At 40.5% G+C, this 14,093-nt stretch overlaps 1 protein-coding gene across 6 annotated transcripts in view; it reads left to right on the top strand.

Moving 5' to 3' along the window:
- Cdk4 (Cyclin-dependent kinase 4) overlaps positions 1-14,093 on the top strand; it is a 48,627-nt gene that overhangs the window by 10,286 nt on the left and 24,248 nt on the right. For 3 of the 6 annotated variants that reach the window (XM_073990209.1, XM_073990213.1, XM_073990211.1), the window contains exon 2: positions 6,539-6,944. In XM_073990209.1, the coding sequence (XP_073846310.1) occupies positions 6,821-6,944 (124 nt within the window). In that variant the 5' untranslated portion in view covers positions 6,539-6,820. Of the gene's footprint in view, positions 1-6,415; positions 6,945-14,093 lie in introns of all 6 variants that reach the window. The other 3 variants (XM_073990214.1, XM_073990212.1, XM_073990210.1) reach the window with 3 other exon arrangements.

The following is a 14,093-nucleotide window of genomic DNA, read 5'->3' as shown; positions in this document are numbered from 1 at the left end:
TTTCACTGTAAGTCCCAGAACAAGCTAGATATCTAAGTAAAATACTTTGTTAAGAAAATGACGTTACAAAATTAGATATTATAGGTAGAAATTATTTGTTAAACTTTTAGACTCTTAATTGAAATTTATTCCATACTTAGTCAAAATATCCTAAAATACTTCACTTTTTAGGGATTGTGTCAAAAGAAGAAATGTTCCAAATCAAATTTCATTATGAGTCTCTGAACAAAAGAAATTAGTAGCTATAATATTTAACATCTCCAGAAGCTTCCGCTTTTCATTTATGATTTAGGACCATATTGTACAGTTTTTATTCACATTTTCGTTATCTGCGGTCACAAAATATATTTTATTGATGTTTTTTCATAATAAATTCTTTCAGAAGATTATGTGTGCTCGATCCAAACTGTTTTTTAAATCTCTATGGTGAATATATATAGGGAAAATATTGATAACCCAGACCGGACTTTGAAAAATTACGTATTTTAGTGCTATAAACTAAAATAACGTCATCAGAATAAGTCATAGGTCCCTGATATTGTATGTGAAAATGCGGGGATAGTCTACGGCTATTCTCCAGTGAATATATCTAACATACGAGTCCTAACATTCATGATTTTGGCATGGTCCTAAATATTATAAGGATGGCAGCTACTCCTGCTCTGATAAAATTGACTGAAATGGACCAAAAAGATACCTCGCATTGTTATCAGTAATATTGCCAAAGACACTTTATACCTAAAATGCAAGGATTCCAAGGAATCTGATGTCGAATATTTCAAAACCTGTAGAAATGGGCGGAACTTGCCACGCCTATTTAGGTTACTTCTCGACGTAAACTTTCGAAACGCCGGTGTCTTCTTTTTTTCGGTCCTGTTTCATAATCTGGCCGAATTGTCTTGTAATTATTTTTTGTGTTGTACAGTGTAATTAATAGACCTCGCAAAGGGGTATTCTATATTTGATAGACTTCTTAAATGTGTCTTCTTTAAATAGTAGACATCCTAAAGGAGTTTTTAATAATAAGTTACCCTCCTAAAGTGTAATTCTATAATTAGTAAACCTCCTAAAGTCCTAAAGCAGTTATCAGAACTTCTAAAGAGATCTTCTATAATTAGTAGACCTCCTGAAGCGATTTATAATAAATAGTATACATTCTAAATTGATTTTATTTAATCAGAGGAGGACTTCTATAAATAGTAGTCCTCCTAAAGGGGTTTTCTACAATTAATTAATTATACAATATCTATAATTAATAGACCTCGCAAAGGGGTATTCAATATTTGATAGACTTCTTAAATAGTAGACACCCTAAATGAGTATTTAATAATAATTTACCCTCCTAAAGTGTAATTCTATAATTAGTAAACCTCCTAAAGTCCTAAAGTTGTTATCAGAACTTCTAAATTTTTAAAGATCTTCTGCAATTGTTACACCACCGGAAGATGTCTTAAATAAATAGTATACCTCCTAAAAGGGTATTAAATAATTAGGACACCTCCTAATGGAGTCTTCTATAAATAGTAAACCTCCTAAAGGAGACTATTAAACAGTTGTTTTCTATGAATGGTAAACCTCTTTAAGGGGTCAATCATGAACAGCAGACCTCCTAAAATGGTATTCTATAATTAGTAGACTTCCCAAGGGGTATTTTATAATTGATAGACTTCTTAAATGTGTCTTCTATAAATAGTATCCTAAAGGGGTCTTCAATAATAAGTTAACCTCCTAAAGGGGCATTTCGTAATTAGTAAATCTCGCGAAGGGGTCTATTATAAATAATAGACCTCCTAAATTGGTTTTCTATAATTGAGAGACATCCTTGGGTGTCTTCTATAAATAGTAGACCTCCTAAAGGGATATTCTGCAATTATTATAATTAGGTGACCTCCTAAAGGAGTCTTCTGTAAATAGTAGACCTCTTCAAGGGGTAGATTATGAACAGGAGACCGCCTAAAGGGGCATTCTGTAATTAGTAAACCTGCTGAAAGGGTTTATTATTAATAAGAGACATCCTTAGGATGTCTTCTGTAAATAGTAGGCCTCCAAAAGAGCAGACCTCCTAAAATGGTATTCTATAACAAATAAGAAGACCTAGTAAAGGGTACTTCTAAAAAAAGTAGACCTCTTAAATGGATCTTATGTAATTAGTAGACCTCAGGAAGACGCCTTATATAAATACTAGACCTCCGAAAGCGGCAATTAATAATTAGGAAACTTTCTAAAGGAGTCTTCTATAAATAGTAAACCTCCTAAAGGGGTCTATAGTACAGTAGACCCTCCAAATGGGGTGCCACCGTGGTGCAATGGTATGCACATCCGCCTTGCACGCAGAAGTTCGTGGGTTCGATTCCCCGGCCAGTCGACATCAAACACTTTTCAACGGTGGCAAAATGCCCCTCAGTAATGTTGGCGACATTTTCTGAGTATTTCAGCCTTGTAAAACTTCTCTACAAGTGGTGTCTTAGACACGCCGTTCGGACTCGGCGATAAATAGTAGGTCCCATATCATTGAGCTAAATATGAATCGGGGTGCACTCATTGATATGAGAGAAGTCTCCCTTGACCCTCCTGGGATGTTTGTGGAACAATTATAGACTTTCCAAAGGAGTCTTCTATAACTTTTAGACATCTTCAAGTGGTCTTCCATAAATTGCAGATCTTCTACAGGGATATTCTATAATTAGTACCTCCTTAAATTGTAGGCTCCCTAAAGGGTTTATAATTAGTAGACTTCCCAAAGGGGTATTCCATAAACAGTAGACTTTCTAAAGGGCTCCCTGAAGGCGTCTATTATATGTATATAGTAGACGTCATAAAGGGGTTTCCTTAAGGGGGTCTTATGTAAATAGTAGACTGTCACATGTGTTAAATCCGTTTCGATTCTCTTTGTACGAAACTTTGATTAAGCTCGAGGTGCAGTTAGGGGCTTTTCAAGGTAGTCTTTGTGGTCCTGATTACAGTGCTATAATCTTTTCGTGGGCATATCCATATTACCAGAGATAAATACCAGAAAGCTCTTAGAATACCTGCGCCTTCAACTAGAATTACTTGTGTTATATGCCCAACATTAGTTCGCTTTTGCAGGACAATAACCGTAGGGTGCGAGGGGCATGAGCATTGGTATTCCCTCCTAGGCAATGATCAAAGGTGTACAGCGCTGGCCAGGCAACCCGTTATTTCCCTTGTCTCATCCAGACTTCATAACATCTGATCGCCGGACTTTTCTGAATTGGCTGGGGATCAGAGGATTTGCCAATCATGACTTCAAAAAGCTGACCTTTACCTTCAGATACTCGTCAAGCTGTTAACAATTTCCAGCGGATCATCCCTGCAGCAGCCGCTCGCTACATACATGCTGGTCGAATACCCAAAATCAACCACATTTTTTCTTTGAACAATCTGCGTATACTTAATGTCACACGTTATATTTCATTCATTTTATAACTAGTACAAGGAACTAGATTAAATCCTGAAAACCCAAGAGTTAAGGACTTACTCTTGAAGCCTACAGGCATAAGTCAAAAAGTGGCTAGATCACCTGAAGCAATACAACATCGGTACTGGATTAAGTAAATTGTGGGCAAAGGTTAAATCGCTATCGAATCCGGGAAAGAAGGATGATAAAACGACTGTTACTTTCAAAGGTGTGACAGTGAGAGATCCGAAGTTGACAGAATGTTTAACAAGGCCCCCAGTCGCTGGACGGCAGCACTCTTGAGGTGCTGACAAAGAAACCTGGTTGAGATATTTTAAAGCAATAGGCGGGTCTGTGGTAAACTATGTGAAGCCCGCGTGGTATGCAAATGTTAGAGCTACACAGTGGAAGAATATGCAAACCTGCCAGAATGCCGAACTGAGAACTGCAACAGGGTCATCTTCATGTGGAGACATGTTTTTACCGGTACATCAACACAAGAAGATGTTATCGATGCAGTACCTGCTTGGGTATTTCGTAGTGAGCATTCCTGATTTAGTGGACAGGCCCTCCCATCCAGACACGTCAGGCTAGATCTTCATGATCTGGAGAGAGAGAGGTCCAAAGGTATAAACGAGATCTACGAGCCTATCCGATAGACTTGGATATTATTCAGACTGTACGGAGATGTCATATGAATGCCGTAATTGGAGGCCACCCATCGCAGCAGAAGAAGGCCAGCTGCCAAGGCAAACATAGGTGGTTTTAGCCCAGTTAAAATCGGGACTATGCTGCCCCCTCAATTCATATTGGACCCGAATTGATGCAACGATACCCAACACATTTCCTGCATGTGGATTGCGACCACACGACACCCTGCATTTGTTTAGCTGCTCAGCTAACCCCACTTACCTGTCTCCTGATTCTTTAAGGACACATCCAGTCCAGGTTGAGAGTAACCAGAATCAGATAACGAACATTTTGGCGTTGTTGCTACAACAACAACAAATAATAAAGCAGACTTTTTGAGTTTTAACTTGGTCTAGAGCATGGTACAAATACCAAGGTAGTGGTATCACTCCAGCTGTTCGAATATGAAATGTCAAATCCCTTTATAAAAAGTTATGTTTGTTGTAATTTCCCCAACAACATAAATAGTGCCATGGTCTAAAGCAGTGATGACCAAAAGTTTATAGTGTACGTGTGTGTCGTATGCCCGCGGGCATAGGAAAGATGGTGTTGGTGGCCATCACTGGTCTAAAGATATAGAAAAAGACGCTCAGCTATCCCAATTTCCTATTTGTGGAATTTTATTTCCAAGGCGGATAACTCAGCTTCTGTTGAACCTATTCGAAAGGAAAAACATGTTATTGACAGCAGACCGTCTGAGCTTTAAATCAATATCCGATTATGGCCCTTGCCTGATTGTTTTTATACCCTCATCATTTATACTAACATGGGTATATACACTTTCATACGGGCAAAATGTGCCTCATCGAAGTAATGGTTTTAGACCCCAAATATGTTTGGACGAAATCCGTTTCAGACAATTTGGAGTTGATTTAGCTATGTCCGTCTGTCTGTCTGACTGGAGTGCACAATAACTCTCGAACGGATCAACCTATTCGGAGCAAAATTTGGCTTTCGTAATATCTTCTCCAAACCTAGTTTAAGTTCGAAGATGGGTAATATTAGTCCACTCCTTCCGGTACTTCCCCCACAAAAGTTCGAAAATATTCGGAAAATTTGTGCGCACGATAACTCTTGAAGGGAGTAACCGATTTGGTCAATACTTTGTACATCGTAATATTTCTACCAGACTTAGATGAGGTTCCAATATGGACTCTATCGGTCCACTTCTTCGGGTAACTCCCACACAAAATTTCGGAAAAGTTCACTCTCGAATCGCTTTGATTTTTGTTGTAACAATCTGTACTCACTGCCCCAATTACGACGGTAAAAGTTGTAAAAAAAGGTGTAAAAAACCTTCGTTTTATTTTGTCCAAACTTAGTTTCAGCTTGAAGATGGGCAATACCGGTCCACAATTTCCGGTCACTCCCCCCAATAATTAAAAACATATCACTAAAATGGTATGTACTATATCTCTTGAACGGTGCAACCAATTTGGATCTCCTAATATTTTGTCCAAGTTTAGTTTAACTTCTAAAATGATCCATATCGGTCCTCTCCTTAGGGTACCTCCACCACAAAAGTTCAACATTTATGTCTAAGTTCAGTTTGGGGACTGTTCGAAGAAATGTATACCGATGTTCGTCCTGTTTACAGCGATATTATATTTTCCGTGGACATATCCATGCTTCCGTATACTGGTCCGAAAGTTATACGATGACCCACTGGGTGTGATATCTATCACTTCCATAACACATTTTTGAACATAAATCCTAATCCACATTGTTGTCGTCGCCCAACATTTTGAAAAAAGTGTTTCAATTTACTTGTTTAATTTGTTTTTGATATTTATAAGTCCAATGTAAAATTAACGTCTAACCAGCCAAACAACATACCTATCATGCCTATGACACATGCATACCTACCGACAAGTACATACCATCAGTACATATCTGCTTACAGTCCATGGCAGCTAGTTTTCGGGTATGAAAAATGCCCCAATTTCTCTCTATGAACGAAATGACTGTTACTCTACAATTGTAGTTATATGTACTTATCTTTACTATTTTGTTTTGTACTTAACTAAAGCAACATTTCCTCCCCTCTCCCACTCTCCTTTGTCTCTTCATCTTCGTCGTTATTTGTTAACAGCCTAAACATTAACATTAGAACTGATGAAATAGAAAAAAAACAAACTAAAGCAAAATGTTAATATTAGTTTCTTTTTGTTGTTGAATTTTTTATGATTTTCGTTGGTTACTTCCTCCCATTCATTCGGGCATTCTTCTTCATACACACACTAAAGTCGACTAACAACTGATTAATAACATTGAAAATAATGTTTAAACAATTTTTGTTTTGTTTAGTGATGAAAAAACAAATACATACACCACATATTGATACTCTATTATTAACAGTGAAGTTTTAAAATTAAATTATACCAAAAATATATATTAAAATTATACAAAAATAAATATAAAATATTACAGCATAAAGCACATTCTAACAAAACTTGTCACTTTGTAATTCATTCAACAAATGTCACCATGTCTAATGTCTTCTTGTAAATTGAGTGGAAAAAGTGTGAAAAATCATCGGCCAACAACAGTCTAAAGTGAAGTGAATAGTGAAAAAGAAAATATATAAAGAAACATAAAATACCAAAATCGAAATTCTTCATTGGCCAAGCCTGTCTGCATTACGCCAACACACCTCTAAAATTAATTTAAAATCACATCCACCTATCCCAAGCGGAAATTAAAATTAAAAAAATGACCTCTAAACATCATCATATAAAGGCACATCAGCCGCAACATCAATCAGCAACACAACAACAGCAGGCATTTAATGATGGTGATCCATTCAATTATGAAGAGCTCAATGTCATTGGAACCGGTAAGTAATGCAAAGAAATGTTAAAGCAATGTACTCGTAAAGCAATATCACAAGCAACAATAGGAGATGTATTGCCCCTAGGTCTTTATTTTGAATTTTTATACAAAATCGGATCGGATTATACAAAATTAGAATCTTCTCACAGATCAAGACCATGGAAAAAATTAATATTTAGAATTGAAAAAAGTGGGTGTGGTCAGATTTTCTTTGCATAAAAACCTAAGTTGGGTTACGGTTACATTTCACAAAAAAAATTATCCAAATCGGTCCAGCCGTTTTTAATTGATGCCATTACCAACGAACGACATTTGATTTTTATTTATATAGATATAGCATTTTTAAAGAAGTATGGTATTGGGGAAATACCCCGCCCCCTCCGAAATTCGACAAAGTTTGTAGCCCATTTTAACCGAGGGCCCATCCCTGTACATTCCCTGACAATTTCAGAAAAATCGGTTCAGTTTTTGTAGAAAAGATAATAATTGAAAAATGTGGGCGTGGTCAAATTTTCTTTGCATATAAACCTAAGTCGAGTTATGGCGAACATTTCATAAAAAGAATTATCCAAATCGATCCAGCCGTTCTCAACTGATGCCATTACCAAAGAACGACATTTGATTTTTATTTATATAGATATAGCATTTTTAAAGAAGTATGGTATTGGGGAGGGTGACGTAGGGGATGGAAGATACCAAGCAACGGTCCTGACCGGTTTTAACATGGCAAAGCCCAGGATTTATCTTGGTCCCTCTTTCATCCCAAGTGGACACTGACCTCCCCGTGGTGTCACCTGGGGAACTGCCTTTAACACCCGTCAAAGGTAGTGAGCTAACATGTGCCGCGTGTTCACCCATAAGAACGTTAAAAACTTGGGTTTGGGCGTCGGGTTAGTAACCCTCCCCTAGAAAAAACAGCCTAAAAACGAAAGAAAAGAAAAACAAACCCCTCTAAAGTTGACGAACCCCGCAAATGTTTTAAGGACCATGATCTGCGAATCTGCACCTGGAATGTTCGCACTCTTTATAGAGAAGGTGCAGTCTTCGCATTGGCACACGTACTTGAAAAGTACAAGACCGATATTACTGCCATACAGGAAATACGATGGATTGGGAAAGGCGTCACAACAACACCTAAAGGTGACGCACTGTATTATAGCTGCCATGACGTAAAGCATGAGTTTGGTTGTGGATTCGTAGTTAGTCGGAGACTAAAACATCTGGTATCCAGCTTCACCCCAGTGAATGAAAGACTTGCTGCAATTCGAATAAAAGCTAAATTCTTCAACATCAGCTTTATTTGCGCTCATGCTCCCACTGAAGAAAAGGACGAACAGACCAAAGATATATTTTACGAGCGCTTAGAAGAAACATGTGACAGTTGCCCTGCCCATGACATTAAAATCATTCTAGGCGATTTTAATGCCAAAATTGGAAAGGAGAATATCTTTGGCCCAACAGTCGGGAAAATCAGCCTTCACAGTGAAACATCTGACAATGGTATGAGGCTGATAGACTTTGCAGCTGCAAAAAACATGGTAGTTAGCAGTACCAGATTTAATCATCTCGATATTCATAAGGGCACCTGGCTGTCTCCAGATCAGAAAACAAGAAATCAAATTGATCATGTTGTGATAGATGGAAGACATTCATCGAGCGTGTTGGATGTACGATCGTTCCGAGGAGCAAACATTGATTCGGACCACCACCTTGTTGCAGCAAAGGTACACACCCGGTTAAACGTAGCAAACAAAGTACGGACAGACACAACACGAAAGTTAGACATCGGTAAGCTGCAATCACAACAGATAGCCACAGCATATTCCACTCAACTAGCCCAATTGCTTAATCAAAGCACTCCTCATCCCGATAACATATCAGCGCAATGGCAAAGCATTGCCCACTCCATGCAAACAGCCGCAAAATCCATACTTGGATACCAGAGGCCTCCACCAAGGAATCCATGGTATGATCAGGAGTGTCGTGCTGCCACCGAAGAGAAAAATGCGGCATATAGGGCTACTTTACAATCCGTAGCAACGCGTAGCGCACGAGAGAGATACAAGGAAAAAAGAAGAGAGGAGAAACGTCTTTTCCGTAGGAAAAAGAGAGAGATGGAAAAGCGGGAGTGTGAAAAAAACGAGATGTACAGGAGCCAGAATGAAGTCCGAAAATTCTACCAAAGAGTCAAGCATCAAACTGATGGCTTTGGTACAGGCACATCCTCCTGTAGAGACCAGCAAGGTAATTTGGTAACTGATACAGATAGTGTACTCAGGATATGGAAAGAACATTTTTCAAATCTGTTGGTATCCGAAGACGGAAGCGAAGACGACGAAGATACCACAGTCCCAATCCCAGAAGATGGTATTGAATGTATACCGCCCAGCGAAGATGAGGTAAAGACAGCAATATATCGGCTGAAGAATAATAAGGCAGCAGGGGCCGATGGCTTACCAGCCGAGCTGTTCAAAACCGGAGGCGACACGCTGATAAGGTGTATTCATCAGCTAGTTAGCACCATCTGGCAGGAAGAACGAGTACCCGACGATTGGAACCTGGGTATCCTGTGCCCCGTCCACAAGAAGGGAGATACGACTGTATGCTCTAACTATAGGGGCATAAGTCTACTCCCTATTGCCTACAAGATCGTGTCAGGGATATTGTGCGAACGACTAAAGCCTATGGTCAACGAGATAATTGGACCATACCAATCCGGCTTTAGACCTGGCAAGTCCACCATTGACCAGATATTTACCCTGCGGCAAATCCTGGAGAAGACCCAAGAGATGCAGATCGACACCTACCACCTTTTTGTAGATTATAAAGCAGTCTTCGACAGCCCGCTGCGTTCAAAGGTATTCCAAGCCATGTCTGAATTTGGTATTCCCGCAAAGATCATCCGGCTTTGTAAAATGACTTTAACTGACACGAGGTCCTCAGTTAAAATAGGAAAGAACCTCTCCGAAGAGTTTGGTACCAAAAGAGGTTTCAGACAAGGAGACAGCCTTTCGTGCGACCTCTTCAACATCCTGCTAGAAAAGGTTATATGAGAGGCAAACGTCAAATGAAGTGGTACAATCTACACCAATAGCCACATGTTACTTGCTTATGCTGATGATATAGACATCATGGGACGATCAGTAAAAGAAGTAACTGATACCTTTATAAAGGTCGAAGGAGAATCTGCTAAAGTGGGTCTGGCGGTAAACGGTGAGAAGACCAAGTTGATGGTGTCGACGCGCAATGCATCCATTGAGCTCGGACCGACTGTGGATGTTGGTTCCTATAATATTGAGGTAGTAAACGACTTCGTCTACCTCGGCACCTCCGTAAACACAACAAACGACATCAGTTGTAAAATAAAAAGAAGAATTGTATTGGCCAACAGATGCTACGTACAACAGATGGGTGACGTAGGGGATGGAAGATACCAAGGAACGGTCCTGACCGGTTTTAACATGGCAAAGCCCAGGATTTATCTTGGTCCCTCTTTCATCCCAAGTGGACACTGACCTCCCCGTGGTGTCACCTGGGGAACTGCCTTTAACACCCGTTAAAGGTAGTGAGCTAACATGTGCCGCGCGTTAAGAACGTTAAAAACATGGGTTTGGGCGTCGGGTTAGTAACCCTCCCCTAGAAAAAACAGCCTACTATGAAAAAACGAAAGAAAAGAAAAACAAACCCCTCTAAAGTTGACGAACCCCGCAAACGTTTTAAGGACCATGATCTGCGAATCTGCACCTGGAATGTTCGCACTCTTTATAGAGAAGGTGCAGTCTTCGCACTGACAGACGTACTTGAAAAGTACAAGACCGATATTACTGCCATACAGGAAATACGATGGATTGGGAAAGGCGTCACAACAACACCTAAAGGTGACGCACTGTATTATAGCTGCCATGACGTAAAGCATGAGTTTGGTTGTGGATTCGTAGTTAGTCGGAAACTAAAACATCTTGTATCCAGCTTCACTCCAGTGAATGAAAGACTTGCTGCAATTCGAATAAAAGCTAAATTCTTCAACATCAGCTTTATCTGCGCTCATGCTCCCACTGAAGAAAAGGATGAACAGACCAAAGATATATTTTACGAGCGCTTAGAAGAAACATATGACCGTTGCCCTGCCCATGACATTAAAATCATTCTAGGCGATTTTAATGCCAAAATTGGAAAGGAGAATATCTTTGGCCCAACAGTCGGGAAATTCAGTCTCCACAGTGAAACATCTGACAATGGTATGAGACTGATAGACTTTGCAGCTGCAAAAAACATGGTAGTTAGCAGTACCAGATTTAATCATCTCGATATTCATAAGGGCACCTGGCTGTCTCCAGATCAGAAAACAAGAAACCAAATTGATCATGTTGTGATAGATGGAAGACATTCATCGAGCGTGTTGGATGTACGATCGTTCCGAGGCGCAAACATTGATTCGGACCACTACCTTGTTGCAGCAAAGGTACGCACCCGCTTAAACGTAGCAAACAAAGTACGAACAGACACAACACGAAAGTTAGACATCGGTAAGCTGCAATCACAACAGATAGCCACAGCATATTCCACTCAACTAGCCCAATTGCTTAATCAAAGCCCTCCTCATCCCGATAACATATCAGCGCAATGGCAAAGCATTGCCCACTCCATGCAAACAGCCGCAAAATCCATACTTGGATACCAGAGACCTCCACCAAGGAATCCATGGTATGATGAGGAGTGTCGTGCTGCCACCGAAGAGAAAAATGCGGCATATAAGGCTACTTTACAATCCGTAGCAACGCGTAGCGCACGAGAGAGATACAGGGAGAAAAGGAGAGAGGAGAAACGTCTTTTCCGCAGGAAAAAGAGAGAGATGGAAAAGCGGGAGTGTGAAAAAATCGAGATGTACAGGAGCCAGAATGAAGTCCGAAAATTCTACCAAAGAGTCAAGCATCAAACTGATGGCTTTGGTACAGGCACATCCTCCTGTAGAGACCAGCAAGGTAATTTGGTAACTGATACAGATAGTGTACTCAGGATATGGAAAGAACATTTTTCAAATCTGTTGGTATCCAATAGCAGCGAAGACGACGAAGATACCACAGTCCCAATCCCAGAAGATGGTATTGAATGTATACCGCCCAGCCAAGATGAGGTAAAGACAGCAATAAATCGGCTGAAGAATAATAAGGCAGCAGGGGCCGATGGCTTACCAGCCGAGCTGTTCAAAACCGGAGGCGACACGCTGATAAGGTGTATTCATCAGCTAGTTAGCACCATCTGGCAGGAAGAACGAGTACCCGACGATTGGAACCTGAGTATCCTGTGCCCCGTCCACAAGAAGGGAGATAAGACTGTATGCTCTAACTATAGGGGCATAAGTCTACTCCCTATTGCCTACAAGATCGTGTCAGGGATATTGTGCGAACGACTAAAGCCAATGGTCAACGAGATAATTGGACCATACCAATCCGGCTTTAGACCTGGCAAGTCCACCATTGACCAGATATTTACCCTGCGGCAAATCCTGGAGAAGACCCAAGAGATGCAGATCGACACCTACCACCTTTTTGTCGATTATAAAGCAGCCTTCGACAGTCCGCTGCGCTCAAAGGTATTCCAAGCCATGTCTGAATTTGGTATTCCCGCAAAGCTCATCCGGCTTTGTAAAATGACTTTAACTGACACGAGGTCCTCAGTTAAAATAGGAAAGAACCTCTCCGAAGAGTTTGGTACCAAAAGAGGTTTCAGACAAGGAGACAGCCTTTCGTGTGACCTCTTCAACATCCTGCTAGAAAAAGTTATACGAGAGGCAAACGTCAAAAGAAGTGGCACAATCTACACCAACAGTCACATGTTACTTGCTTATGCTGATGATATAGACATCATGGGTCGATCAGTAAAAGAAGTAACTGATACCTTTATAAAGGTCGAAGGAGAATCTGCTAAAGTGGGTCTGGCGGTAAACGGTGAGAAGACCAAGTTGATGGTGTCGACGCGCAATGCGTCCATTGAGCTCGGACCGACTGTGGAAGTTGGTTCCTATAATATTGAGGTAGTAAAAGACTTCGTCTACCTCGGCACCTCCGTCAACACAACAAACGACATCAGTTGTGAAATAAAAAGAAGATTTGTATTGGCCAACAGATGCTACTTTGGATTAAGTAAGCAGTTTAAAAACAAAGCCACATCTCGTCAAACAAAAATAACGCTCTACAAAACACTGATACTACCCGTGCTGATGTATGGCTCCGAAGCCTGGGTACTTGCGCAAGCAGACATGGCAGTGCTTGGTGTGTTTGAGAGAAAAATTCTTCGAAAGATCTACGGACCAATCTGCGTTGACGGTGAATATCGACGTCGCATGAACCACGAGCTGTATCTGCTATACAACGACATGAATATAGTTAAACGTATCGAGATGCAGCGATTGCGTTGGCTAGGCCATATCATAAGAATGAGCGATGATGAACCCGCTAAAAAGGCGTATGAATACATGCCACATGGCGGTGCACGCAGAATTGGCAGGCCAAGGAATAGATGGCGCAAACAAGTGGATGATGAGATGACAAGGCGCGGTATTCCAGTGTGCAAAGCAACAAATAGAGAGGAATGGAGATCTCTTCTTAGTTCGGCCTATAGAACAAATGTTCTGTAATGGGCCAGCTAAGTAAGTAAGTAAGTAACAGATGCTACTTTGGTTTAAGTAAGCAGTTTAAAAACAAAACCACATCTCGTCAAACAAAAATAACGCTCTACAAAACACTTATACTAGCCTTGCTGATGTATGGTTCCGAAGCCTGGGTATTTGCGCAAGCAGACATGGCAGTGCTTGGTGTGTTTGAGAGAAAAAATTCTTCGAAAGATCTACGGACCAATCTGCGTGGACGGTGAATATCGACGTCGCATGAACCACGAGCTGTATCTGCTATACAACGACATCAATATAGTTAAACGTATCGAGATGCAGCGATTGCGTTGGCTAGGCCATATCATAAGAATGAGCGATGATGAACCCGCTAAAAAGGCGTATGAATGCTAAAGTTCATGATGAGCATTAAAGACCCTGGCACCAGACGTTTATTGCCTTTCAAAAGCGAACTTAAATTGGGTATATAACGCGAAGCACAGCTATTTATCGACGGTATGCACACATTGAGCAGCTCTACCTCGG

The sequence above is a fragment of the Musca autumnalis genome, unplaced genomic scaffold (assembly GCF_047663935.1).
Source record: "Musca autumnalis isolate F117 unplaced genomic scaffold, ASM4766393v1 scaffold_5, whole genome shotgun sequence".
Taxonomy (NCBI): Eukaryota; Metazoa; Arthropoda; class Insecta; order Diptera; family Muscidae; genus Musca; species Musca autumnalis.
Note: the sequence above shows the minus strand (reverse complement) of the source record. Positions and strands in the feature narration are given on the sequence as shown.